At 44.5% G+C, this 26,936-nt stretch overlaps 1 protein-coding gene across 3 annotated transcripts in view; it reads left to right on the top strand.

Moving 5' to 3' along the window:
* The window catches only part of CCDC93 (coiled-coil domain containing 93), a 225,763-nt gene extending 199,095 nt beyond the window's left edge, over nt 1-26,668 (top strand). For all 3 annotated transcript variants that reach the window (XM_030209955.1, XM_030209954.1, XM_030209953.1), the window contains 2 exons: nt 20,992-21,105; nt 26,327-26,668. In XM_030209955.1, coding sequence (XP_030065815.1) covers nt 20,992-21,105; nt 26,327-26,374 — 162 coding nt within the window. In that variant the 3' untranslated portion in view covers nt 26,375-26,668. The remainder of the gene's footprint in view (nt 1-20,991; nt 21,106-26,326) is intronic.
* The last annotated feature ends 268 nt before the right edge of the window (nt 26,669-26,936 follow it).

Here is a 26,936-nt window from a genome sequence, read left to right as displayed (position 1 = left end):
GGACCAGGGTAACTTCAGACGCTTGGGTGCTGGAAGTCATCAGAGACGGCTACAAGCTAGAGTTCTGCCGACCCTTAAGAGACAGGTTTGTACTCTCTCCCTGCAAGTCTCCGGTCAAAGCTGTGGCAGTACAGCAGACCTTGGACAATCTGATCCGCCTGGATGCGGTCGTTCCGGTGCCAGAAAATCTGCTTGGCAAGGGACGTTACTCCATTTACTTTGTGGTACCAAAGAAAGGAGGTTCTGTACGGCCTATCCTCGACCTCAAAGGGGTCAATCGGGCCTTGAAAGTTCGGCACTTTCGCATGGAGACTCTCCGCTCTGTTATAGCGGCAGTGAAGGCAGGGGAGTTCCTGGCATCCTTGGACATCAAGGAAGTGTACTTGCATATTCCCATCTGGCCTCCTCATCAACGCTTTCTGCGTTTTGCAGTCCTGGGCCGACACTTCCAGTTCAGAGCCCTCCCGTTCGGGTTGGCTACTGCTCCGCGGACCTTCTCCAAAGTAATGGTGGTCATCGCGGCCTTCCTGCGAAAGGAAGGAGTACAAGTCCATCCTTATCTGGACAACTGGTTGATCCGAGCCCCCTCTTATGCAGAGTGCGGCAAAGCTGTGGACCGGGTGATTGCTTTTTTGAGCTCCCTGGGGTGGATCATCAACTGGGAGAAAAGCCAGCTGCGCCCGACTCAGTCCCTGGAGTATCTGGGAGTTCGATTCGACACCCAAGTGGGCAGAGTGTTCCTGCCGGACAATCGGATTGTCAAACTTCAGGCTCAGGTGGACCAGTTCCTAGTAGCCTCTCCGCTTCGGGCTTGGGACTATGTGCAGCTGTTGGGCTCTATGACTGCCACGATGGAAGTAGTGCCCTGGGCCAGGGCTCATATGAGACCACTACAACACTCTCTGCTGCAGCGCTGGACTCCGGTGTCGGAAGATTATGCTGTGCGCCTTCCCTTGGACCCAGCAGTGTGCAAGGCGCTGAGCTGGTGGCTGAAGACAGACAAGTTGTCTGCAGGGATGCCTCTTGTGACCCCGGAGTGGATTGTCGTCACGACGGACGCCTCTTTGACGGGCTGGGGAGCCCACTGCTTGGGAAGGACAGCGCAGGGGCTCTGGTCTCCTGCAGAGGCAAAGTGGTCTATCAACCTCCTGGAACTCAGAGCCATTCAGTTGGCGCTTTTGGAGTTCCTCCCGGTACTGGCGTTGAAGCCAGTACGGGTCCTGTCGGACAATGCCAAGGCTGTGGCCTATGTCAACCGCCAGGGAGGTACCAAGAGCGCCCCTCTAGCCAAGGAAGCCATGAATCTATGCCAGTGGGTGGAAGCGAACCTGGAACAGCTGTCAGCTGCCCACATTGCCGGAGTCATGAATGTCAAGGCGGACTTTCTCAGTCGCCATACCTTGGATCCCGGAGAGTGGCAGTTATCGGCTCAGGCGTTCTTGGACATCACGAAGCGCTGGGGCCAGCCGAGCCTAGATCTGATGGCGTCATCGGCCAATTGCCAAGTGCCGCACTTTTTCAGCAGAGGACGGGGCCCTCGATCTCTGGGAGTAGATGCTCTTCTCCAACAGTGGCCGACACAAGAGCTTCTCTATGTGTTCCCGCCCTGGCCCATGTTGGGCAGGGTACTAGACAGGGTGGCAAAGCATCCGGGCCAGATAATCCTGGTGGATAGTCCCTGGTATGCGGACTTGATCAGGCTCTCAGTGGACGACCCTCTGCGGCTGCCAGTGGAGCAGGGCCTGTTGCATCAGGGTCCCGTGGTGATGGAGATCCCTCCCGCTTTGGTCTTACGGCCTGGCTATTGAGCGGCAGCGTCTGAGGAAGAAGGGCTTCTCAGACAAGGTCATCGCCACTATGCTGAGAGCGAGGAAGCGCTCTACTTCTACTGCTTACGCCAGGGTTTGGCGTACCTTTGCAGCGTGGTGTGAAGCAGGCTCACTTTCTCCCTTCACTGCTCCAATTTCTTCAGTGCTGGCGTTCCTGCAAGAAGGTCTGGAGAAAGGCCTGTCGCTCAGTTCCCTTAAAGTCCAGGTAGCGGCTCTGGCTTGCTTCAGGGGCCGCCTGAAGGGTGCTTCCCTGGCTTCGCAACCAGATGTGGTACGTTTTCTCAAGGGAGTTAATCACCTGCGCCCTCCTCTGCACTCAGTGGTGCCTGCGTGGAATCTCAACCTGGTGCTAAGAGCCTTGCAGAAGCCGCCTTTTGAACCCTTGTCGAGGGCATCTCTGAAAGACCTGACGTTGAAAGCAGTCTTTTTGGTGGCTATCACTTCAGCCAGAAGAGTTTCCGAGCTCCAGGCACTCTCATGTCGAGAGCCTTTTCTGCAGTTCACTGAGGCAGGAGTGACTATTCGCACAGTGCCTTCCTTCCTGCCCAAGATTGTTTCTCGCTTCCATGTGAATCAGCAGCTCTGTCTCCCTTCCTTTCGTAGGGAGGACTACCCAGAGGAATACTCTGCTCTCAAATATCTGGATGTGAGACGAGTCATCATCAGATACTTGGAAGTGACCAATGATTTCCGGAAATCGGATCATCTGTTTGTCCTGTTTGCAGGTCCTCGTAAGGGTCTGCAGGCTGCTAAGCCTACAGTGGCAAGATGGGTCAAGGAAGCCATTGCAGCGGCTTATGTGGCCGCGGGAAAGGTGCCGCCTATCCAGCTGAAGGCTCACTCCACTAGAGCTCAGGCGGCCTCGATGGCAGAGGCCGGGTCCGTCTCCTTGGAAGAGATTTGCAAGGCGGCAACTTGGGCATCGGCCCATACCTTCTCCAGGCATTACCGCTTGACTGTGGCTGCTCGGGCGGAGGCCCGGTTTGGAGCTTCAGTGTTGCGGTCAGGGATTTCAATGTCCCGCCCTTGGTGAGTACTGCTTCGGTACATCCCACCAGTCTATGGATTGATCAGCATGATGATATATGGAAGGTAAAATTATGTATCATACCTGATAATTTTCTTTCCATTAATCATAGCTGATCAATCCATAGCCCCTCCCAGATATCTGTACTGTTTATATTCTGGTTGCATTTCAGATTCAAGTTTAGTCTTCAGTTCCTGTTCAGGAGGACTTCATGTTCAAGTTTTCAAGTGGATTCTTCAAGAGTTGAGACGAGTTTGTGTTACAGTGAGCTGCTGCATTCCTCTCCCCTCCGTTTTATGGGGCTGGATTGAGACATAAATTCTGCCGGCGCTCCCTCCCGCTTCGTGCGGCTGTAGGGCAGCTTTGTACCCCTCCCGCTTCGGCGGTGTTAGGGTCAGTCAGCTCCTCCCGCGGTTGCGGTTGCAAGATAAGCCAGATCCCCCCGCATCGGCGGGGTGGTGTCCCTCCCCCGCTCCGCGGGGATGAGCTGGACGGATTTCCCTCCCCCACTTGTGTGGGGATGAGCTGGGTTAATTCCCCTCCCCCGTTTCAGCGGTGGTGAGCTGGGCAGAGTGTCCCTTTGTGGGTGTAATTCTCTAAGTGCTGAGTCCTGCGGATGGAGCTTGGATATCGACATACTGAGGAGTTTCCGGCAGCACATGACCACATATAGGGAGGCAAAAGGATTGCTCTCTATCTCCACCTGCTGGTAGATGGACACAACCCACCAGTCTATGGATTGATCAGCTATGATTAATGGAAAGAAAATTATCAGGTATGATACATAATTTTACCGTCCTCATGCTCTTTTATTCTACCTGCTTAAAATTCATAATATTCGCAGTTAATGATCTTCTACCAGAACATAATTCTGCATTTTGAATCTTGGCAGCCTTGAGAATATTCGACAAGCACCTAGTAATGACACAGCTCTTTTCAGAAGGTGAGAAAGATTTGTTTTACTAAACTCTAATGACAGATTGATGACATTTCCACTTCCTCAGAGATGGAATTAGCCTAAGGTCAGTAGTCTTTACCCCCCCCCCCCCCCTCCAATCTCTGGGATTCATCATCAGCTTTGAATTCATCACTAACCCCTATCTCAGACTATACTGTTTGTTTGTGTCTATATCTGCACCCTTCTGGGAAAATTCTTTAATTGGAAAGGATTCTCCTCTCGAGGAAAATCTCCTCAGCATGCTGTTCAGGTCCTCTTAAGTCAAGTGATGGCAACAATATTAGGTACGCCCATTTGCATTAATCCAAATTCACTGCATTCAGTGGGTGCTCAAATTTCAGTGAGATTAATTAACTCAACCCTATTCTTATGACAGAAGCTTTCTGATAGTGAGGGACCCTGTGATCCTCATGCAAGATCATCCTCTTTTCTGTCAACCTTGATATCATCTGTTGCCTACTACAAATGCCTGTCATGGGGTGTGGGGAGTCACATTTTTTACTTTTGAACACAGAGCAACTAGTTCAGACTGGAATCAACCTACCAAATAAATCTTCTGGAACTGAGAGTGATTTTCAGGACTGAAAAGGCCTTTTCTACAATTTCCCAGGATGGAGAATCCTCATCCAGATAACCATATTGTATTTAAGCAAGAAGGTTTGTGCTCCTACATCCTCTGTTCCTCTGTAAGGAAGCACTGAGAGTTTGGGATTTGATCCTCTCATGGAAACTGATTGTCAGCAGCTTTCCTTCAAGGTGTCCAAATGGGGTCACAGACAAACTGATTTAGCAGAATCCTAGAACGGTTTGAGTGGGCCCTGCACAAGCCACTGGTGAATTAGAGTGCCCATTGATGGGGTACCCAGAGATGGTTCCTTTTTTCAACAGAGGAAAACTCAAACCTACCTCTCATCTGTTCCAGGAGACCCAGGGGGTGTCAGTTGATGGCAAATGTGTTCTCTCTGGTAGACTGGTGGTCTTTATGGTTTTCCACCTATGCCTCTCAACTTGATGATTATACAGAAGGTTGAAACAAAGCAAAGCCAGAGTACTCCTCATAGTGTCTTTCGGACCTTAACAGGTGTGGTTTTCTTGTTTCTTCAGTCTTTCAGAAGAACAGTTGTGGGAACTGGGAAATGCTGCCAATCTGATTTCCCAAGAACAAGGGTCCATTCTTCACCCAAACATCCTTGCCCTCGCACTAACAACATGGATGGTGAATGCTTTATAGTGCCACCTCTTTGGCTTTCCTGGGAGATAGAGGATATCCTCATTGTGCCTAGAAAATCATCTTGTAGATGGTTGTATTGTCTGAAATGGAAACATTTTTATCTGCAGTGTGCCAAGGAAGGCCTGAATCCTTCTGCAAGCTTCATAGAGTATTATATTAATTACATATTTATATTTATATTTATTTGATATATATTTCCTCTTCAGAATTGAACACCTCTTCAATAGAGTACTTCCTCAATTATACATCATTCTCAAGCAAAGAACTGCCTGTTTCCTTTTAGCCACAGATCACCAAGTTCACACAAAATATTGAGCATACAAAACCCTTAGTTGGGAATCCTCCAGTTCTCTGGGATCTGAACATGGCCATTGTTTCATTGATGAAACCTTCCTTTCAACTACTTGAGACAATACTGCTGACATTCCTTGCTTGAAGGGTCCTGTTGTTTCTGGTTGTCATCTTGACAAGCTACAGGCACTTGTTTCATATGCTCCATACCTCTAATTGTTAAAGAGTAGAATGGTTTTGAGAACGCACTCAAAATTTCAGCCTTGCTCATGAACCAACCCATAGTCTTGCCTACCTTCTTAAGTAAGCCATATACTAACAAAGAAGAGGTTTGTATTAGAGCTGTACCAAATAGCACATTTTACTATTCGGCCGAATACAAATAATGAAAAATATTATTCAGCCAAATACAAATACCCAATACAAATAATGGGCATTGAGCTTTAACATAACAAATAATAAAAGAATCAGTGTGAAATCAGAAATCAAGTGTTCATTTCAGTAAGATTTAGCACAATAGAGCTCCGGATTATTTGTATTTGAATTTAAATCACTATTCGGCCAAATATGAGTAATGTATTCAGAGCCGAATCGAATACTGTCTAGTTTGTGTATATCCTAGTTTTTTTAACTGTTGTTTATACTGTTAATCAAAATTGTAGGTTTTAACTCAAGCTGTACCTGCTGTACATCACCTTGGATAAATCTCTTCATAATGGCAGTTGTTAAATCCCAGTAACTAAAATTTTTTAAAATTTGACCTCAGTCTTTAGCTTACTACAGAGATTCTCAACTGATTCCTCAGGACACAACTAGCCAGTCAGGTTTTCAGGATATCCAGAATGAATATCCATGAGATAGATTTGCATAGAATGGAAGTAGTGCATGCACATTTCTCACATGGATATTCACTGTGGATATCCTGAAAACCTGACTGGCTAGGTGCAGTGGCGTACCAAGGGGGGGGGGGGGTGTCGCGCGCTTGTCCACTACGTTTGTTCTGTGCTCCCTCTGCCCCGTAACAGGTTACTTCCTGTTCTGGGGCAGAGGGCGCATGGAAACGAACGAAGCGGACAGGCGCGCAGCACCCCCCCCCCCCCCCCCCCCGCGGCATGCACCCGGGGGGGGGGTTCTTTCGCCGGGGAGTCACGTTGCACCCAGGGGGCAGGGCGCATCAGCGATCCGCCCCGGGTGTCAGCCCCCCTAGGAACGCCACTGGCTAGGTGTGTCCCAAGGACTGGGTTGAGAACCCCCTGGCTTGCTACCATCAGAGGTCTCGCTCATAATGAGTGACAATCTGATTAATCTAGAGTAGTGCTTGACAATCTTTTTGTGGCCGGAGGTGCAGAATAATAATGCACCTATGGAAAGTCCGCCCAGGTTGTGACCTCATATGGAGTCCTGACCCACAGTTTAGGATGCTCTGGTCTAAGAAATATGGTTATGAATCACACCCTATCAAAATGGCTTGCAAACAGTATTTCGCATTACTATGCAATAGTAGACCTTTTTATGATTCAGCACAAGTACATTAGGTGATGGCTTTGGCTGCCTTAATTGCTTATATTCACTTACTCCCTATGGAAGAAAAATGTAAGGCTACCACATGGTCTTTAAACTGTAACCATGGAGTCTTAAATTCCTATTTCTGCTTCTCAATAGATGTCCAAAACTTGACTTTCTGTATATTATTACCAAAATCTATCCCTTTTTTTTCTTATCAGATTACCAGAAGCCCTTACAAATTCCCTCATTGCCTCCTACTTAAAGTACTCTACCTGCTCCTCATGTTTCATACTAAACTCACCTCCACTAAATTCTATTCAGAATTCAGCTATGTGATTTACATTTCTCCAGTGTCATTCTAACCATGTACTCCTTCTCAAGTCGTTACATCGACTTCCCATCCACTTCTGCATACCGTTCAATCATTTCCTAGTCACATACAAATGCCTTTACTCTGCAGCTCCTCTTTAACCTCTCCTCTCTCCCATTCATCTGACAAATCTCTCTTATCTTTGTTTTCCGCCTTGCTCTATTATATATCGAGAACAGACTTCCTTACTTGATGTGTTGTGTTCTCTTCCTGTCTATCTTCAAATGCATCCTAAAACCATCATTTTATTTCCCAAAACCTATTTGCCGTGCATGTGTGTCTTGACTAAATTGTAAGCTCTACGGAGAAAGGACTTTCTCATATGACCATCTATATAGTGCTGCCTATGTGTAGCAGTGTTACAGAATAGTAGTACTGTCAGCTTTAACTTACCTGCTGAATGTTTTAGTCACCACCAGTAGGCGATGCTTTCTACAGTGGAATGCTATGAGCAGAGTGGTTTATTTCAGAAGCGGAGCTCATCAGACAATGGAATGGGCCTCATGTAGCAATATTTCCCCTGAGGAATCGTTCTAAGCTTCCTAAAACATTTACCAGAATGTAATTAGATGTGATTTTCAAAACAGTGTCAATTGGATTGACCATGTGTGACCTTTCTTGTGCAGAGAAGGCATACATAGACAATGTGAATAACTCATTTTTAAAGTGTTAATTTTATTACCAGGAGGCTGAGCTGCACAAATTGATTCTTTGTAAGCCTTCTCATGTAACCTTTGATTAAAAAGCTTCAACTAATAAACCAGCCACATTAAGGAAACATTCAGACCACTTATAGAGTCACTGCTATTTCATATAAGATATTTCAGGTCCTTTTTTGATCCAGCAATTTTCTCCTGCTCCTGTAGCTTAAGTTGGGACCCGTGCTGAGAACTCGGTGCCCCGAATCTTCATTCACAACTACTTAGAGATTTCTCTCCACCCTTCCAATTTATGGTATTCTGGCTCTTGCAGTGACATTCCTCAATTGAGGGCATCCGCTAAGTCTCCTTTTCGAAATCCTACAGTAATTTGTTTTTTATTTCTATTTATTAGGATTTATTTACCGCCTTTTTAAAGGAATTCACTCAAGTCGGTGTATAGTAAGAATAAATCAAACATGAGCAATAGACAGTTACAGCAGTAAAAATATTCAAATAATACAAAGTATAGCATAGTATACTATTTACAATGTCAACACAATAAGTAGTAGAACATTTTAATTGACAGTGTATGGCACGCAGCACCCTGGTGCGCCGCAGCGAACTCTTAGGGGTGCTGCAGAAAATCCTGACCTCTCTCCCGCTGCCCACAATCCAGCATCGCTCCTTATGTTCCCCCTCCCACAGGTCCGGAATCTGCCGCTTCCTCCTTCTTGCCTTGGAAGGTTTGGACAAGTTCCTGGAATAAAAGTTCATAGTCTGCTATTGAGGTAGACACGAGGGAAGCCATTGCTTGCCCCCGGGTTTGGTAGCATGGAATGTGGCTTCTATTTGGGGTTTCTGCCAGGTACGTGTGACCTGGATTGGCCACGGTTGGAAGCAGGATACTGGGCTAGATGGGTCTGACCCAGTATGGCTATTCTTATGACTGTTTCCTACCCCCCCCCCCCCCCCATAGGCTGTAGCTTCACATCTTCCTTAGCCTCAGCTAACCTAGGAAAGGGGGGAGAAGACCCGAGTCACAGATCAAGTCCAAATCCCTCCACATAGCAGTATGCAGAACCACAACTGAGCCATCAAACCGTCCATTCTGCTTTTAGGTAGAGATTTGTTTTTAAAAGTGCCAGCTATTCCAGACCTTCAGCTGATAATTCTGTGGAATATGCTAGTTCACAAGTGTGCTCCTACTAGCTTGTGAACACCCTCCAATCATTTCATTTCATTGAGTGCATTTATTTTCTGCTCATCTCTTCAGTTCAGAGCAGATTATCAATAGAAATCAAACAAAATAAAACTTGGAAAAGAAAATAAGATGATACCTTTTTTATTGGACATAACTTAATACATTTCTTGATTAGCTTTCGAAGGTTGCCCTTCTTCGTCAGATCGGAAATAAGCAAATGTGCTAGCTGACAGTGTATATAAGTGAAAACATTCAAGCATTACTATGACAGTAAAATAGATACCATTGGAGATTCTACATGGAATGTTGCTACTATTGGAGATTCTACATGGAATGTTGCTATTCCACTAGCAACATTCCATGTAGAAGGCTGCGCAGGTTTCTGTTTCTGTGAGTCTGACGTCCTGCACGTACGTGCAGGACGTCAGACTCACAGAAGCAGAAGCCTGCGCGGCCACATTGGTGATCTACAAGGGCCGACTTCTACATGGAATGTTGCTAGTGGAATAGCAACATTCCATGTAGAATCTATAGAAATCAAACAAAATAAAACATGGAAAAGAAAATGAGATGATACCTTTTTTATTGGACATAACTTAATACATTTCTTGATTAGCTTTCGAAGGTTGCCCTTCTTCGTCAGATCGGAAATAAGCAAATGTGGTAGCAGATAGCATATACAGTGGGGGAAATAAGTATTTGATCCCTTGCTGATTTTGTAAGTTTGCCCACTGACAAAGACATGAGCAGCCCATAATTGAAGGGTAGGTTATTGGTAACAGTGAGAGATAGCACATCACAAATTAAATCCGGAAAATCACATTGTGGAAAGTATATGAATTTATTTGCATTCTGCAGAGGGAAATAAGTATTTGATCCCCCACCAACCAGTAAGAGATCTGGCCCCTACAGACCAGGTAGATGCTCCAAATCAACTCGTTACCTGCATGACAGACAGCTGTCGGCAATGGTCACCTGTATGAAAGACACCTGTCCACAGACTCAGTGAATCAGTCAGACTCTAACCTCTACAAAATGGCCAAGAGCAAGGAGCTGTCTAAGGATGTCAGGGACAAGATCATACACCTGCACAAGGCTGGAATGGGCTACAAAACCATCAGTAAGACGCTGGGCGAGAAGGAGACAACTGTTGGTGCCATAGTAAGAAAATGGAAGAAGTACAAAATGACTGTCAATCGACAAAGATCTGGGGCTCCACGCAAAATCTCACCTCGTGGGGTATCCTTGATCATGAGGAAGGTTAGAAATCAGCCTACAACTACAAGGGGGGAACTTGTCAATGATCTCAAGGCAGCTGGGACCACTGTCACCACGAAAACCATTGGTAACACATTACAACATAACGGATTGCAATCCTGCAGTGCCCGCAAGGTCCCCCTGCTCCGGAAGGCACATGTGACGGCCCGTCTGAAGTTTGCCAGTGAACACCTGGATGATGCCGAGAGTGATTGGGAGAAGGTGCTGTGGTCAGATGAGACAAAAATTGAGCTCTTTGGCATGAACTCAACTCGCCGTGTTTGGAGGAAGAGAAATGCTGCCTATGACCCAAAGAACACCGTCCCCACTGTCAAGCATGGAGGTGGAAATGTTATGTTTTGGGGGTGTTTCTCTGCTAAGGGCACAGGACTACTTCACCGCATCAATGGGAGAATGGATGGGGCCATGTACCGTACAATTCTGAGTGACAACCTCCTTCCCTCCGCCAGGGCCTTAAAAATGGGTCGTGGCTGGGTCTTCCAGCACGACAATGACCCAAAACATACAGCCAAGGCAACAAAGGAGTGGCTCAGGAAGAAGCACATTAGGGTCATGGAGTGGCCTAGCCAGTCACCAGACCTTAATCCCATTGAAAACTTATGGAGGGAGCTGAAGCTGCGAGTTGCCAAGCGACAGCCCAGAACTCTTAATGATTTAGAGATGATCTGCAAAGAGGAGTGGACCAAAATTCCTCCTGACATGTGTGCAAACCTCATCATCAACTACAGAAGACGTCTGACCGCTGTGCTTGCCAACAAGGGTTTTGCCACCAAGTATTAGGTCTTGTTTGCCAGAGGGATCAAATACTTATTTCCCTCTGCAGAATGCAAATAAATTCATATACTTTCCACAATGTGATTTTCCGGATTTAATTTGTGATGTGCTATCTCTCACTGTTACCAATAACCTACCCTTCAATTATGGGCTGCTCATGTCTTTGTCAGTGGGCAAACTTACAAAATCAGCAAGGGATCAAATACTTATTTCCCCCACTGTATAAGAGAAACATCAAAGCATTACTTTGACAGTCTGACAGAGTGGGAGGGTGGGGGTACGCTTGGGGACATCAAAGCATTTCATTGATATTCTAACAGGATGGGTGTTGGTAGGTGAGAGGAGGGTAATAAACAGAGAAATACAGCTTTATGTTTTATAATGAGTTAGAAAACCCAGATCCTTATTAAGTCCTGTTTGTTGGGTGTCAAAATATTCAATCATTCTTATTTCAAAGGTCTTACGTTCCTGTATTGTTTTAAAATTACCTTTCAGTATTCTTACTGTGAAACACGGCTACCGCACCTCTCTACTTCAGAGCAGATTATAAAATAAGTAAAACATAGAGGGGTTCTTTTTACTAAGGTGCGCTGAAAAATGGCCTGCGGTAGTGTAGACGCATGTATTGGGCGCGCGCAGAATATTTTTATCGCACCTACAAAAAATGCCTTTTTTAAAATTTTTGCCGAAAATGGACGTGCGGCAAAATGAAAATTGCCGCATGTCCATTTAAGTACATAAGTACATAAGTAGTGCCATACTGGGAAAGACCAAAGGTCCATCTAGCCCAGCATCCTGTCACCGACAGTGGCCAATCCAGGTCAAGGGCACCTGGCACGCTCCCCAAACGTAAAAACATTCCAGACAAGTTATACCTAAAAATGCGGAATTTTTCCAAGTCCATTTAATAGCGGTCTATGGACTTGTCCTTTAGGAATCTATCTAACCCCTTTTTAAACTCCGTCAAGCTAACCGCCCGTACCACGTTCTCCGGCAACGAATTCCAGAGTCTAATTACACGTTGGGTGAAGAAAAATTTTCTCCGATTCGTTTTAAATTTACCACACTGTAGCTTCAACTCATGCCCTCTAGTCCTAGTATTTTTGGATAGCGTGAACAGTCGCTTCACATCCACCCGATCCATTCCACTCATTATTTTATACACTTCTATCATATCTCCCCTCAGCCGTCTCTTCTCCAAGCTGAAAAGCCCTAGCCTTCTCAGCCTCTCTTCATAGGAAAGTCGTCCCATCCCCACTATCATTTTCGTCGCCCTTCGCTGTACCTTTTCCAATTCTACTATATCTTTTTTGAGATACGGAGACCAGTACTGAACACAATACTCCAGGTGCGGTCTGAGACCTTACCACAAGCCATTGACATAGCGGTAAGATCTCACACAGTAATCGGGGGGTAATGGTCTACGCGCGTCAAAAAATATATATATATTTTTCAGACACGCGTAGCGGACATGTTCCAAAATTGAAGTTGCTGCAAGGGCCACATGGTAACCGGGCAGTAACTCCATCTACGCAGCTTAGTAAAAGGGCCCCAGAGTAGCATAAATATAAAAATTTTAAACAAGAAAAACAGAAAACAACAAAGTCAAACGTTGCCAGTCAAATGTTTCCTAAATAGTCAGGTTTTCAAGTTACAACAGAATAACATATAGTTCTTGGTATTCCTCCTAGTAGTTGGAAGGAGATTCCATAGTTTTGCACTGCTCTGTGGATCGCAGCCTACAAGCGGGCCTTGGTACATTTTACCAGCATAATTTTATTTACTGAGCGAAGACTTGGAGTGTAAAGCATTACAAAATCTTGCAAATAACTTTGTCTAAAACCATACAGAATTTTAAAAACAAAGATTAAAATCTTGAATTCAATTCTGGCTTGTAGAGGTAACCAGTACATTTGAATCAAATATGGTGTCACACGTTCAAACCTTCTTCCACCCAAAATCAATTTCACTGCAGCATTCTGGACTGCAAACAGCTTTTTTTTCTTTTCTTTTTTAAACTCTAATACAAGCACATATCTTTTTAACATAGGAGAAAAGAATAAAATGAAAACAAACTTTGTTCACATATGTAAGAACACTTTTATGAATTTGTTATATAGATTTCAGAAAATAATGCAATGAGTCATTTATTGGGATTTATTAACCACCTTTATGAAGGGATTCACCCAAGGCAGTGTACAGCAGGTACAGTTTAACATAAAACTTACAATTTTGCTAACAGCATAACAATAGTAAAATGACCTAGTAATAGGACTAAGATGAAACTGTATCAGAAATGTAGACATTTAACAGCCCTGTAGAACAACCATATAACAGAAATATGGTAAATATCAGTACAATACAAACAATACCATAACAGACTGCATGGAAGATCATTCAAATAACAGATATAATACGAAGTCAGCGTACTAACAACGGAACACTTAATAAGCGCACATTAGAACATTCAAATAACACAGATGTGATGCTAATGCTGTTCCTCTAATACAATGAAACATCTTACTATGTGGCGAGGGGCGAAGTGCAGCTATATAAATGGAGACAAGATGGGGGTAGTACAAAGTCAATTGGGGTAAACAGATGGGTGGCTAAACTCAAGGCAAGTTGTTTTTTTTTTGTTACATTTGTACCCCGCGCTTTCCCACTCATGGCAGGCTCAATGCGGCTTACATATTATGTACAGGTACTTATTTGTACCTGGGGCAATGGAGGGTTAAGTGACTTGCCCAGAGTCACAAGGAGCTGCCTGTGCTTGCAGTGGGAATCGAACTCAGTCTCTAAGTTCCCCAGGACCAGAGTCCACCATCCTAACCACTAGGTGACTCCTCCACTAGCAACATTCCATGTTCCACTGCACTAACCACTAGGCTACTCCTCCACTAGCAGCATTCAATGTAGAAGCTTGCTCTTGCAGATCAGCAACGCGGCCGCGCAGGCTTCTGTTTCTGTGATTTTTGACAAGATGGCCGAGTAGAGCAGACGTGCGTGTTTGAGCTCCCGACTCGCTAGACTGCGTAACGAGAAGTTAGATCCGTACCCTGTGCTGGTCATGGGGAAACGGAAGGGAAAACCCAAGGGCTTGGCCTCCGTACCTGGGAATGTACCCCCTCCTCGCCAAGCATTCTTAGAGCAGTTCGGGATTCAACCGCTGGCTATACGGGCGCCCGCTTCGGAGCTTTCCGTGATGACATTGGCGGAAAACAGCGCGGAGGCGATCTCTTTGAGTCCGCCAGGGAATACCATTCCTCCACGACCCGGAAGCATTATGACCCCGACGGAGAAGACGGATGGAACGCCCAGAGTGGAGAAGATTCCACCGTCTCCAGGAGGCCTAGTTGGTGGTCTTTCCCCGATTGGGGGGTTTTTGTCCACGTCTACCCCCATTCCAACGGGAGTTGCACCGGTATTTCGGGAGGTGAAAAGACCTGAAGTGGTAACGTTAGACTCTATATGGGATGTTATCCAGGGTATGAATTCTCTACTCTCCCAGGTAACTAATTCTTTTACTCAAGAATTTGATAATGTGAAACAAGTGCAGAAACAGTTTACAGAGAAAATGCAAATCCAAGAAGGTCAAATGGAATCTTTAAAGATTGAACTTTCCGCTCTTCAGAATTTTGCAGGGACAGTGGTTAAAGATAGAGAGGTTCTAGTGAGGAAACTAGAATCTCTCGAAAATCAAGGGAGGAAGAATAATTTGCGGTTCATTAATTTTCCTAAATCGCCCCTAATTCCAGCTATGAAGATGCTACGTAAATATTATACAGAAATACTTGGATTTCCATCTGAGGGATTCCCTCCTATTGTTCAGCTTCAATACATAACTGGAAGAAAGCCTAATCCTTTGAATCCTTCACCACAACAACCTGAGATGAACTTAACAGAGTTTTTGGAAAACTTTATAGAACTGGTAACAGAGAGAACTGCTCTTATAGTTTTCTTTGCACTTGAAATGGATAAGATGAATACCTTTAAATTATATTTTCGTCATTTGAATGATAAATTTCTTGGGGAAACTGTGCGTATATTTCCTGACCTAACCAGGGAGACTCAAGCCCGTCGGCGGGAGTTTTTGAATTTAAAAGCTAAAACCCTCGCAAAAGGGGGCTCGTTTAAGTTAATATTTCCATGTCGTTGTATAATATCCCTGGATTCTGTTAATTATATATTTATGGAACCCAAGAAGTTGAGAGAATTGTTATTAGCCAAAGAAAGTAGTGATAGATTAACCCAGGACGCCCAATAGAGAGTGAAAGTGCTGAGGTCTCCGGCTATGGGTGTTCCTCATGCCTCTGCCCTTTGGTTTGCCCTTTTTTTTTTCCTATGAGTTTACTCAGAAATTTTTTTTACCTTGTATCTTGTCCTTAAGTTGTGGTCTACAAGATGTAAATTTACCTATGTATAATTGATATTATTATTTGTCTTTTTCTTCTTTTTCTCTAAATAATATTTTATGTTATCTTTGATGATTAAATGAAAAAAAAAAAAATAGCAACCTGAGGTTAGGTGAGGAGCAGGGGGGCCACCTGCCTATCTATCCGTCCTTCCATCCATGCCGAGTCCTTAGTTCTCCACGTGTGCTCACTGTGCTACTGCTCAGCTGGCTGGCCCTCGAATCATTCTATGTCTGCCTGCACTGAGTGATGACACTGGCCAAGTCGCCTCGCTACCAGAGGGCTCACCATATTGAGCCAGAATGGTGAGCTGAGCCCTCCAATAGTGAGGCGACTTGGCCAGTGACATCACTCAGTGCAGGCTCAGGCTGCCTCTTCTAATGAACCAGTCGTGCTATTGGGGGGCAGGGCCACGAGTCACCCAATAATGGTGGAGAAGCCCAAAAAATCATGACCTGCGTCTGCATTTTTTTCATATAGCGTCTTGCAAAACCTTCATCCAATTCAGCGATAAAATCACGGAACTGGAAACCCTGCCTGTCAGATGTAGCTTCATGTTTCCTCAGGGGCAGGACACGCTAGAGAGAAGACTCGGAGGCTGGCAGCGGGCAGCGAATGTGAATTGCTGCTGCAGCCTGGTGACTTCCGCAGAGCAAGTGTAGGTAAACTGGAGGAAGAAAGAGATTTGAGAGATACAGGGCAGGATGTGGTAGAGAGAAGAGGCAGGCAGCAAATATGAATAAACTGGGGGGGGGGGGGGGGGTAGAGAGGAGAAAAGATGTCGGACTGCCTGTTGGGGGGGGGGGGAGGGATTTGTGATGCCACTTTCTCTAAAGTGCCTTCTGAGGCCTCTGCCTCATTATAGGGCCGCCCCTGGTTACAGGGTATTCAACAAGCTAGTTGTGGGGCTGTGCTGTAACATAGTAACATAGTAGATGACGGCAGAAAAAGACCTGCATGGTCCATCTAGTCTGCCCAAGACAAACTCATTTGTGTATACCTTACCTTGAATTTGTACCTGTCCTTTTCAGGGCACAGACCATATAAGTCTGTCCAGCAGTATTTCCCGCCTCCCAACCACCAGTCCCGCCTCCCATCAGCGGCTCTGGTACAGACCGTATAAGTCTGCCCTCCCCTATCCTCGCCTCCCAACCACCACCCTCTCTTCCCCTCAACTGCTCCGCCACCCAATTTCAGCTAAGCTTCTGAGGATCCATTCCTTCTGCACAGGATTCCTCTATGCATATCCCACGCATGTTTGAACTCCGTTACCGTTTTCATCTCCACCACCTCCCGCGGGAGGGCATTCCAAGCGTCCACCACCCTCTCCGTGAAGAAATACTTCCTGACATCTTTCCTGAGTCTTGCCCCCCTTCAATCTCATTTCATGTCCTCTCGTTCTACCGTCTTCCCATCTCCGGAAAAGATTCGTTTGCGGATTAATACCTTTCAAATATTTGAACGTCTGTATCATATCACCCCTGTTCCTCCTTTCCTCCAGGGTGTACATGTTCAGGTCAGCAAGCCTCTCTTCATACGTGAAACATGACAACATGACAACTCCTATACAAATCTTATCTCATCTTCCCTACTTTGTTATCCTTAATTCGTAATCCCCAAGCAAAGTACTGTACAATTTCAAGGATGTACTTCTGGCATCGTGTGTGTATTATTGTAATTCTTTCACAGCCCCATGTAAAGCATTGACGGCTCTCATGGGGATTCGTTTAACTGTGCCTCCAGGTTTTCTTTCAGCATTCATCCGCTCTTGTGTTGATTATGCAGGAGATGTAACTGGAAAACAAGCACCAAAGAGACCAAGATTCAGATTAAAGAACCAAGGAAATGTCTGGACATTTTCCTGTGTACAGCAGTTGTATTCCCTGTGGGTCAGATTTGAAGCTGGTGCAGCTGTCTCTCTCTCCATCCCCTTCTCTCCTGCATAGTAATTTGAACCAAAAATATAACAATTCCTTTATTTCAGTTCAGTCTGCAGGGCTTCAAAATGCGTATTGGGTGATTTATTGCTGACATGTTATAGTGTCTACTTGGAATCGGGAAAATAACGTTTATTAAACTGAATGCTTTTTATTCTTCTTATTATTAGGTTTCATTTTCACTTCTATATTCAGTGCTGCCCCAACCTATCACCACCTAAAGCAGCTGTTACTTGTAAATTTACAGTTACAGGAATGTTTCACCAGTCATATTGTAGAGGAGTGTGGTAGCCGTGTTAGTCCACTCTTAAGGTTATCAATAGAAATCAAACAAAATAAATCATGAAAAAGAAAATAAGCTAATACCTTTTTTATTAGACATAACTTAATACATTTCTTGATTAGCTTTCGAAGGTTGCCCTTCTTCGTCAGATCGGAAATAAGCAAATGTGCTAGCTGACAGTGTATATAAGTGAAAACATTCAAGCATTACTATGACAGTCTGACAGGGTAGGAGGATGGGGGTGGGTACCAGGTATGCATGGGGACATCAAAGCATATCATTGATATACCAGTCATATTGGAATTTATTTGTTACATTTGTATCCCACATTTTCCCACCTATTTGCAGGCTCAATGTGGCTTACATAGTACTGTAGAGGCGTTCGCCAACTCCGGTATGAACAAATACAAAGTGATGATGTGGTAGAATAAGGTTCATGTGGAACAGACACATTAGGGAATCATAGAGCGGAAGAGTTATGTTATGTCCATTACGTGCTTTGGTTTCGTTGTGTTGCAGGGTTCAGGCATTTAATGAAAATAAATGAATGAAAATAAATATTGCAAATCTGCCAAAACATACATTTCCTCCTCTTGGATAATGTTATAAAGCTTGTTCTGCATGTAAAGCATGTTTCACACTTGGAAAGCAGCTCCTTTAAAATTGCACAGGGATATACTTAAGTAAAAAGTAGGCACACCAAAAGATAGCAGTTGCTTTCACAAGATCTGCTTATAGATGCACACGCAGAGAGTATAGGCACACATTTACACCTTTGGACAGGTATAAATTTGTCTGCTACTGAGGGTCGTTGTAAGAGCTTATTTTTAGAAGGCATACAGGTAGGTATCTATTATTTCTTTGTAGCACGAGTGCTTTTATGAAAAAAAAATTTTAAGCACCCTATTCTGAAATTACCCTCTTTAAGTCTGAAATGTATCATTCCAGAGACAGTTTAATATTTATGTGAAGGGTAAATACCCCCTGTTTAACAAATCCCACAATTTGAAAATCGCTCAAATCTGAATCTTACCCCCACCCCCCTTCTTTATTAAGCTGCACAGCAATGCTGACACGACCCATTTAATGTGAATAGGCTGCGTCAGTATTACCGCACGGCAGCTGCTAGTGCGGCTTAGTAGGCAGGGGTTAGTGTGATTTCTGAAAAGGAGTTTTCTAAATTGCTACATTTAGACATTTTTTCCCTTCTGAGATATTTTCATTGTGAAAACATATGTAAAACATGAAAAAATCTTTCTTTTTTTCTTTTTCCGGAGCTAGCAGAATGCTTCATCTCTCAGAGTGGAAAATGTCCTGCAAAATATTACTACTACTATTACTACTTGACATTTATAGAGCGCTACTAGTGTTACGCAGCGCTGTACATAATAACGAAGAAGGACGGTCCCTGCTCGAAGGAGCTTACAATCTAAAGAACGAAATGTCAAGCTGGGGCAGTCTAGATTTCCTGGGTAGAGGTGTAGAGGTTAGGTGCCGAAGGCGACATTGAAGAGGTGGGCTTTAAGCAGAGATTTGAAGATGGGCAGGGAGGGGGCTTGGCGTATGTGCACGGGGAGTTTGTTCCACGCGTGGGGTGAGGCGAGGCAGAAAGGGCGGAGATTGGAGTTGGCGGTGGTGGAGAAGGGTACTGAAAGGAGGGATTTGTCTTGAGAGCGGAGGTTACGGGTAGGAACGTAAGGGGAGATGAGGGTTGAGAGGTAAGGAGGGGCTGCAGATCGAGTGCATTTGTAGGTGAGTAGCAGAAGCTTGAATTGAATGCGGTATCTGATCGGAAGCCAGTGAAGCGACCTGAGGAGCGGGGTGACATGAGTGTATCGGTTCAGGCGGAAGATAAGACGTGCAGCAGAGTTCTGAACGGATTGAAGGGGGGATAGGTGGCTAAGTGGGAGACCAGTGAGGAGTAGGTTTGACTCTTTCCTCAAATGGTTTCAACTGAAAACAAAATGATGCCACAAACACCCAGTTTTCATTTAGCATGCCACATAATATAGATTCTCCTTAAATCGTAATGGACATCTTTCACAAAGCTGCCCTCACGATTCCTTTGTAGCAGGGGCGTATCTGAGATTCGGCGGTAGGGGGGGCAGGGGCTAGAGTGAGGGGGCACATTATAACCCCCCCTTACCGCCGCCCCCCCCCCCCGCCGCCGTCGTCATCGTCGTCAACCCTCCCCCCCCCTACTGCCAACCCTTTCCCCGCCTAAAGCCGTCACCTACCCCGAGGTCCGCTCCTGCCGGTTTTTTAAACTATTACTTCAGCTGGCGGGGGGACCCCAACCCCCGCCAGCTCAGCCGAGGTCTTCTTTAACTTCATCTTCATGCTGTTAAAGCTGCATGATGCATCCTTCCAGTTGGACGGAGTTTGACGTCGCAGCACGTTGACGTCCGTACAACGTGCTGCGACGTCAAACTCCGTCCAACTGGAAGGATGCATCATGCAGCTTTAACAGCATGAAGATGAAGTTAAAGAAGACCTCGGCTGAGCTGGCGGGGGTTGGGGTCCCCCCGCCAGCTGAAGTAATAGTTTAAAAAAGCGGCAGGAGCGGACCTCGGGGTAGGTGACGGCGGTAGGCGGGGAAAGGGTTGGCGGTAGGCGGGGGAGGCTTAACGGCGGTAGGGGGGTCCAGGGCGAAATCTGCGGGGGCCCAGGCCCCTGTGGCCCCACGCAGATACACACCTGCTGTGTAGTAAATGATAGGAAGCCTATTCAGTTCCTAGGAAGCCTTTTCAGTTCCTATGTGCTTCCACTCAGTTGCCACACAGGATTCGCTTTTTTTTTTTTTTTTTTAAGCCCTATGTGCACTGGAAATTGCAAAGTTTTGAAATGGCACAAGATCTTCCAAAAGTATGTGAATTAGGCACCAACATGCACTGGAAAGATTGAACTTTCCTTTGATTTTAGTATCTTTCTGTCTTGCAGTCTTGTTTCTGTTGATCCTTGCCTAGCGCTTTTAAGATAGGCAGGTGATAAATAACTGAAATGGAATTATGCTTACTAAAGGACGTGTTGAAAGGTCTGTAAGACTTTTGCTCGTGTCCTTTATTAAAATCCATATAGACCACGTACACGGCTCACTATGATTGCTTGAAGTGAATCTTACTCTACGTTTAGAGAGACCTACCTTTCCTTGCAGAATCATTAGTAAAAATGCATAGACTGACCTGAACATAGGATTAGTCTGAAGGAATTTTTGTATGTCACATTGAAAGATTTTGGATGTTCTTAACAGATGGAGAAAAAGAAACAGGAAAACAAAATGAGACGAGACCAGCTGAATGATGAGTATTTGGAATTGCTAGAGAAACAGCGGCTCTACTTCAAAACAGTGAAGGAGTTTAAAGAGGTAAGAAGTTTTTTTGATTAATCAGAGGTGGAGGAATACAGCTGTAGGTGCAGCATGCTGCAGCCGTGTATATATCCATTTTTTTTTTATTACATTTGTGCCCCGCACTTTCCCACTCATAGCAGGTTCAATGCGGCTTACATATTATATACAGGTACTTATTTGTACCTGGGGCAATGGAGGGTTAAGTGACTTGCCCAGAGTCACAAGGAGCTGCCTGTGCCTGAAGTGGGAATCGAACTCAGTTCCTCAGGACCAAAGTCTACCACCCTAACCACTAGGCCACTCCTCCACTGTTGCTACTATTTGAGATTCTATATGGAATGTTGCTATTCCAACATTCCATGTAGAAGTCGGCCCTTGCAGATCACCAATGTGGCCGCGCAGGCTTCTGCTTCTGTGAGTCTGACGTCAGACTCACAGAAACAGAAGCCTGCGCGGCCTTCTACATGGAATGTTGCTAGTGGAATAGCAACATTCCATGTAGAATCTCCAATAGTAGCAACATTCCATGTAGAATCTCCAATAGTATCTATTTTATTTTTGTTACATTTGTAACCTGCGCTTTCCCACTCATGGCAGGCTCAATGCAGCTTACATGGGGCAATGGAGGGTTAAGTGACTTGCCCAGAGTCACAAGGAGCTGCCTGTGCCTGCAGTGGGAATCGAACCCAGTTTCCCAGGACCAAAGTCCACCATGCTAACCACTAGGCCACTCCTCCACTCTGCTCTACAGCGAACCCCTGTTTCGCCAGTGCTTCCTTAGGAGCGTTACCCCTTTGTTTTCTGCGAGTACCCTATAAAAATACGACAAAATAATTTTAACTACTACAGAGGCCTTACTGTGAAGCAGTAACAGAGTCAGATTCTTTTACTAGTCGTACACAAGTATAATTTTCTTGGAGAAGCTGGGATAGAAAATAATAAATGTTACATGCACAGGACCTATATAGAGAGAAGTTGTCCTGATGTTATCAGGGACTTGGCTTAGCAGGGAGAAAAAGAATACAAAGAAGTGCTTAACACAAGCTGCCCTCATGTACATCCTCCTATCGGGAACCAGAGAGTGAGTTTAACCCCTTGTTGTCTGGTTGAGAATGATCTGCTGCTATCAGTATTCCAACGTTAATCAGTGTAGCAACTGATAGACACGTGGTAAAATTTACAGACATGAGGACCTGGCAGGTTAGTACCTCTAAGTATTGCATACAAATATTACAATTCAAAATACTATTGAAGCAAGCTAAACTCTCCAAAGTGCAAATATGTTGCGTTATAATTGCAGAGGAAAAGACTTCAGAGCTCCGCTTTCGCTTTTGATATTATCAGAGTGAAAGCTTCGCTATCCAGAATTCACCGCTTAAAACAGATTTCTGAAGTGTGAACTTCTGGTGAGCTTCTTCGTGAGTCAAAAACCTCTGGCTTCGCTTTCTTTTTTATTTTATTTTTGAATTTTATCTTATCAAATTTCTTATGTTGTAATTTATCTTTAATCAGACTCTAAACACAGAACGCAAGGTACTTATCTTTTTGCTAGCGTAGACTGTTGGGAATGCTCTACAGTGGAGCCCCTGTTCCGCCAGTGCTTCCTTAGGAGCGTTACCCCTTGTTTTCTGCGAGTACAACAAAATAATTTTAACTACTACAAAGGAGAGAATTGAAAGTCAATGGAATAGCTTTAGTCTCTGGTTTTTTTTCTTTCTCTCATACCTTGTGCCATGCCCTGTCAGAATATGTACGAGGACTGCTACTAACAAGATGGTGCTCTGTTTTTAAACGGACGCCGTCCTGCGCCTCCATTCTCTTGGGGAAAATCCACTGCTTATTTCTAGGATAAGCAGCATAACATGTATTGTACTGTTTTGGGATCTTGCCAGGTACTTGTATCCTGGATTGTCCACTATTGGAAACAGAATGCTAGGCTTGATGCACCTGTCATCTGTCCCAGTATGGCAACACTTATGTTCTTATCTGTTCCATTTGTGTCTGTACCACCTCCAGTCAGCATGATGCAGCCTCAGATATTAAGCTTGATTCTTCAGATCCTTTATCTATAAAAGAGAGAGAGAGAGCATTTAAATCAAAGCAAAATTCTTGAGGCTATGTATTAGGCTCTATACCAGGGTTTCTCACCTCGTTCCTCGGGACACACCCAGTCAGTCAGGTTTTCAGGATAATCACAATGAATATGCGTGATATAGATTTGTGTACAGTGGAGGCAGTGCATGCAAATTTATCTCCTCCGTATTCATTTTGGATATCATTTCTAGCAGCCCCATTTTCTAGGTCCTACCCGACCTATATGTAATTCCCTGTATGGTAAGTTTGTACTTGCAGGAACAAATCGGCTATGAATGTATATACTCCAAAATGGAAGGGTAATGAAGAATGTAAATTAACTAAATAAAAAGCAAAGAAATGAAGGGGAGTTTTTGCTAAAGGGTTGCCACGGGCCCAACGCGGCTGCCAGCGGTAGTTCTGCCTCGAGTATCTGCCATTTCCTGTGGTATGGAAATTTTTTCCCTAATTATCACGGTGCTAACCTGGCGGTAATCGGGCAGCGTCGCATGCTGCTGGGTTACTGCGGTAGCCCTTACCACCACCTCAGTGGTCATGTTGAGTTTCAACCTTTTTTACCCACTACAGTAAAAAAAAAAAAAAAAGGCCCTGACACACTGCAAAAACAGCCACCCCTGCTACCACAGGGCCCTTTTTACCACAGCTTGGTTAGAGGACCCCTAAGGCTTGATAGTTTCAACATCTAAGATAACCAAGTCATTCAGGTTTCAAACGGAAACAGGACTCGTAATCCTGAATATGGGGTCCAAAAATTGTTAAAATTTGTTATTAATATTAGTAATAGATCAACCTCTGCTTCTTCCTTTTTCCTTTCCAAGATGTTCTCTATCTGGCTGTTAAACTCACTAGGGGTCGAGCACATGACCCTTAGGAGCAGAGACTGGAGACTCACAGCTAAAGCCACTGGATCTGCACAGTCAAAGTAGACATCAGTGAATAGTTATCCTTTGAGCAGTATGAGGAGAGGCATGCTCCTGGAGGGGCCCATTAGGGTTTGTCCCTGAGTAGAAATCAGATTCTGTAACAAATCACTTGTGCATCGATAGCTTAACACTTTATATAATAGGTCCAAATTGTCTGCTTTTATTTCATTGGCAAACATCAGATTTTGTCTGAATGTAAAATATAACATATGGGCTGACATATATAATTCTAAGGAGCTTAGCCGAGATTGGGTGGCAGAGCTGGTGGCGGGAGGCGAGGATAGTGCTGGGCAGACTTATACGGTCTGTGCCAGAGCCGGTGGTGGTAGGCGGGGCTGGTGGTTGGGAGGCGGGGATAGTGCTGGGCAGACTTATACGGTCTGTGCCAGAGCCAGTGGTGGGAGGCGGGGATAGTGCTGGGCAGACTTATACGGTCTGTGCCAGAGCCGGTGGTGGGAGGCAGGGATAGTGCTGGGCAGACTTACACGGTCTGTGCCAGAGCCGGTGGTGGGAGGCGGGGCTGGTGGTTGGGAGGCGGGGATAGTGCTGGGCAGACTTATACGGTCTGTGCCAGAGCCGGTGGTGGGAGGCAGGGATAGTGCTGGGCAGACTTACACGGTCTGTGCCAGAGCCGGTGGTGGGAGGCGGGGCTGGTGGTTGGGAGGCGGGGATAGTGCTGGGCAGACTTACATGGTCTGTGCCCTGAAAAGGACAGGTACAAATCAAGGTAAGGTATACACAAAAAGTAGCACATATGAGTTTATTTTGTTGGGCAGACTGGATGGACCATGCAGATCTTTTTCTGCCGTCATCTATGTTACTATGTAATGAGCCTTATTTAATTTGTGTGCTTTTATGTTTAGAAATCTGCATGTGTTGTTATGGTAGGATACCATTTGAAATAAAGAAAAGTAATTTCTAGTTATACCCCATTTGAGAGATTTATATTTTTCCCGACGATTAATACATAACAGTAATTTAATTTGTTGGCTGGGTAAACAAGATTAAGAAAATGCCATGTTTTTAATTGAATACTTGGAGCACATGAAAATGAATTTGACTTAAAGGAAAGCAAGCCAGCGCTCAAAACTAGCAGCAGAGAAAACTATATGAATTGCAGGTGCTGAAAAGCCAAATAAACCACAAGTCATAGAATCAGCATACTGGGATATAAAGGAGCCATCTTTGTTCTGTAATCCAATGTTTTAACCTTGTGCTGAGGTTTTCTTTGGGGAACAGTTACAAGGGCACGCACTGTATAAATACCTTAAGCCAAGGCATTTCTTTTTCTACCACCTGAACTTCATTCCAGAAGTGGGTGTACATGCTTATACGTACAGTATGTATGGTAACATGAACTAACACAGCCAGGGTCTTAGCATACAAAAAAAAAGATGAGGTGCCAATGATCAAATAGAGGAAAAACATTGGAAACTTATTAAATGGTTCATCTAGAACCTTCACTCCCAGTCCTCAAGGGTCACGAACAGGTCAGGTTTTCAAGTACCCCTAATGAATGAATGTACCTGCGTAAGATTTGCCTACAATGGAGGTAGCAGGCATGCAAATCGTGTACAACTCTTCCGTTGTACGATTCCCTAGTGTGGCTGTGCCACATGAACTTTATCTTACCACAACATCACTTTGTATTTGTTCACACCGGAGTCTGTAACGCCTCTCCGGTACTATGTACTCCACATTGAGCCTACAAATAGGTGGGAAAATGTGGGACATAAATGTAACAAATAAATAAATAAATGACACTCCAGTTGGTGGCCCTTGAGGATTGGAAGTGAAGACCAAGGACCTAGAAGGTCATTGGCAGAAATGAGTCTTACCACCTTAACAAGAAATTATCTTGAGTACTATTACAATATTTTACTTCAGGGGTTCTCAGCCCAGTCCTCTGGGAACCTCAAGCTAGTCTTGTTTTCGAGATATGTACAATTAATATGCATGAGAAATATTAGCATATAATGGAGGCAGTGTAATCAAATACATTTCATATATATTCGTTGTGGGTATCTGGAAAACCAGACTGGCTGGAGGGGTTCCCTGAGGACTGGGTTGAGAAACCCTGCTCTGCCTCGTCACCCTTCTGCCAACATTAAACTTCAGAGTGTTCACAGTCCGTGAAACTGAGATTTGGAGGTCAGGTTCACTGGTGTTCGCAGCAATAGCAGTCTTTTAAGAAGTGTGTATTTTGTTTTTATCTTCAGGAGTGCCGTAAGAATGAAATGCTGTTATCGAAGCTGAAAACCTCCTGAAGGATTTCTTCACGCCATGAGGCTCATTAACTTAATTCTGCTAAAATCAATTACCTGCCATGCAATAGCAGTAATTTTTATTCCATTAATATGTTTAATATCCATAGTTACTTTAGCTGATCTGTATACCCTGTTGTATTGCTAATTCCTGTGTCTTCAGTATTCTGCAGAATTCTGTATTGGGGCATTTTAAGCACAAAAGACAAAAAAAATGTGTGTGATTGTAATGTGCTGTAGAAATGCCGTTGCATTTTTATAGTTTGCTAAATTTTTTTTCTATTTCATTCCTGGTGTCATAGAAAAGACCTGTATGATTATGAATTTCCAGCTATGGGACAGAACAAAGGTGATCAAATGAAAATGTAATACAGTTTCACGTACTTTGGATGAATTTGATCATTGAAAATGAGCACTTTTCTCCTTCCTTAACGAAAAGGTATAGACTAGACTGAATATTAAGCATAAGAAATCCAGTGAAGCCTCGTAGTTAACCCTAACTTGTTTGGCTCCTTAAATTTTATAAATCACTTGTTTACAATACAGAGACTTGATTTTCACTAGA

The sequence above is a fragment of the Microcaecilia unicolor genome, chromosome 7 (assembly GCF_901765095.1).
Source record: "Microcaecilia unicolor chromosome 7, aMicUni1.1, whole genome shotgun sequence".
NCBI lineage: Eukaryota > Metazoa > Chordata > Amphibia > Gymnophiona > Siphonopidae > Microcaecilia > Microcaecilia unicolor.
Note: the sequence above shows the minus strand (reverse complement) of the source record. Positions and strands in the feature narration are given on the sequence as shown.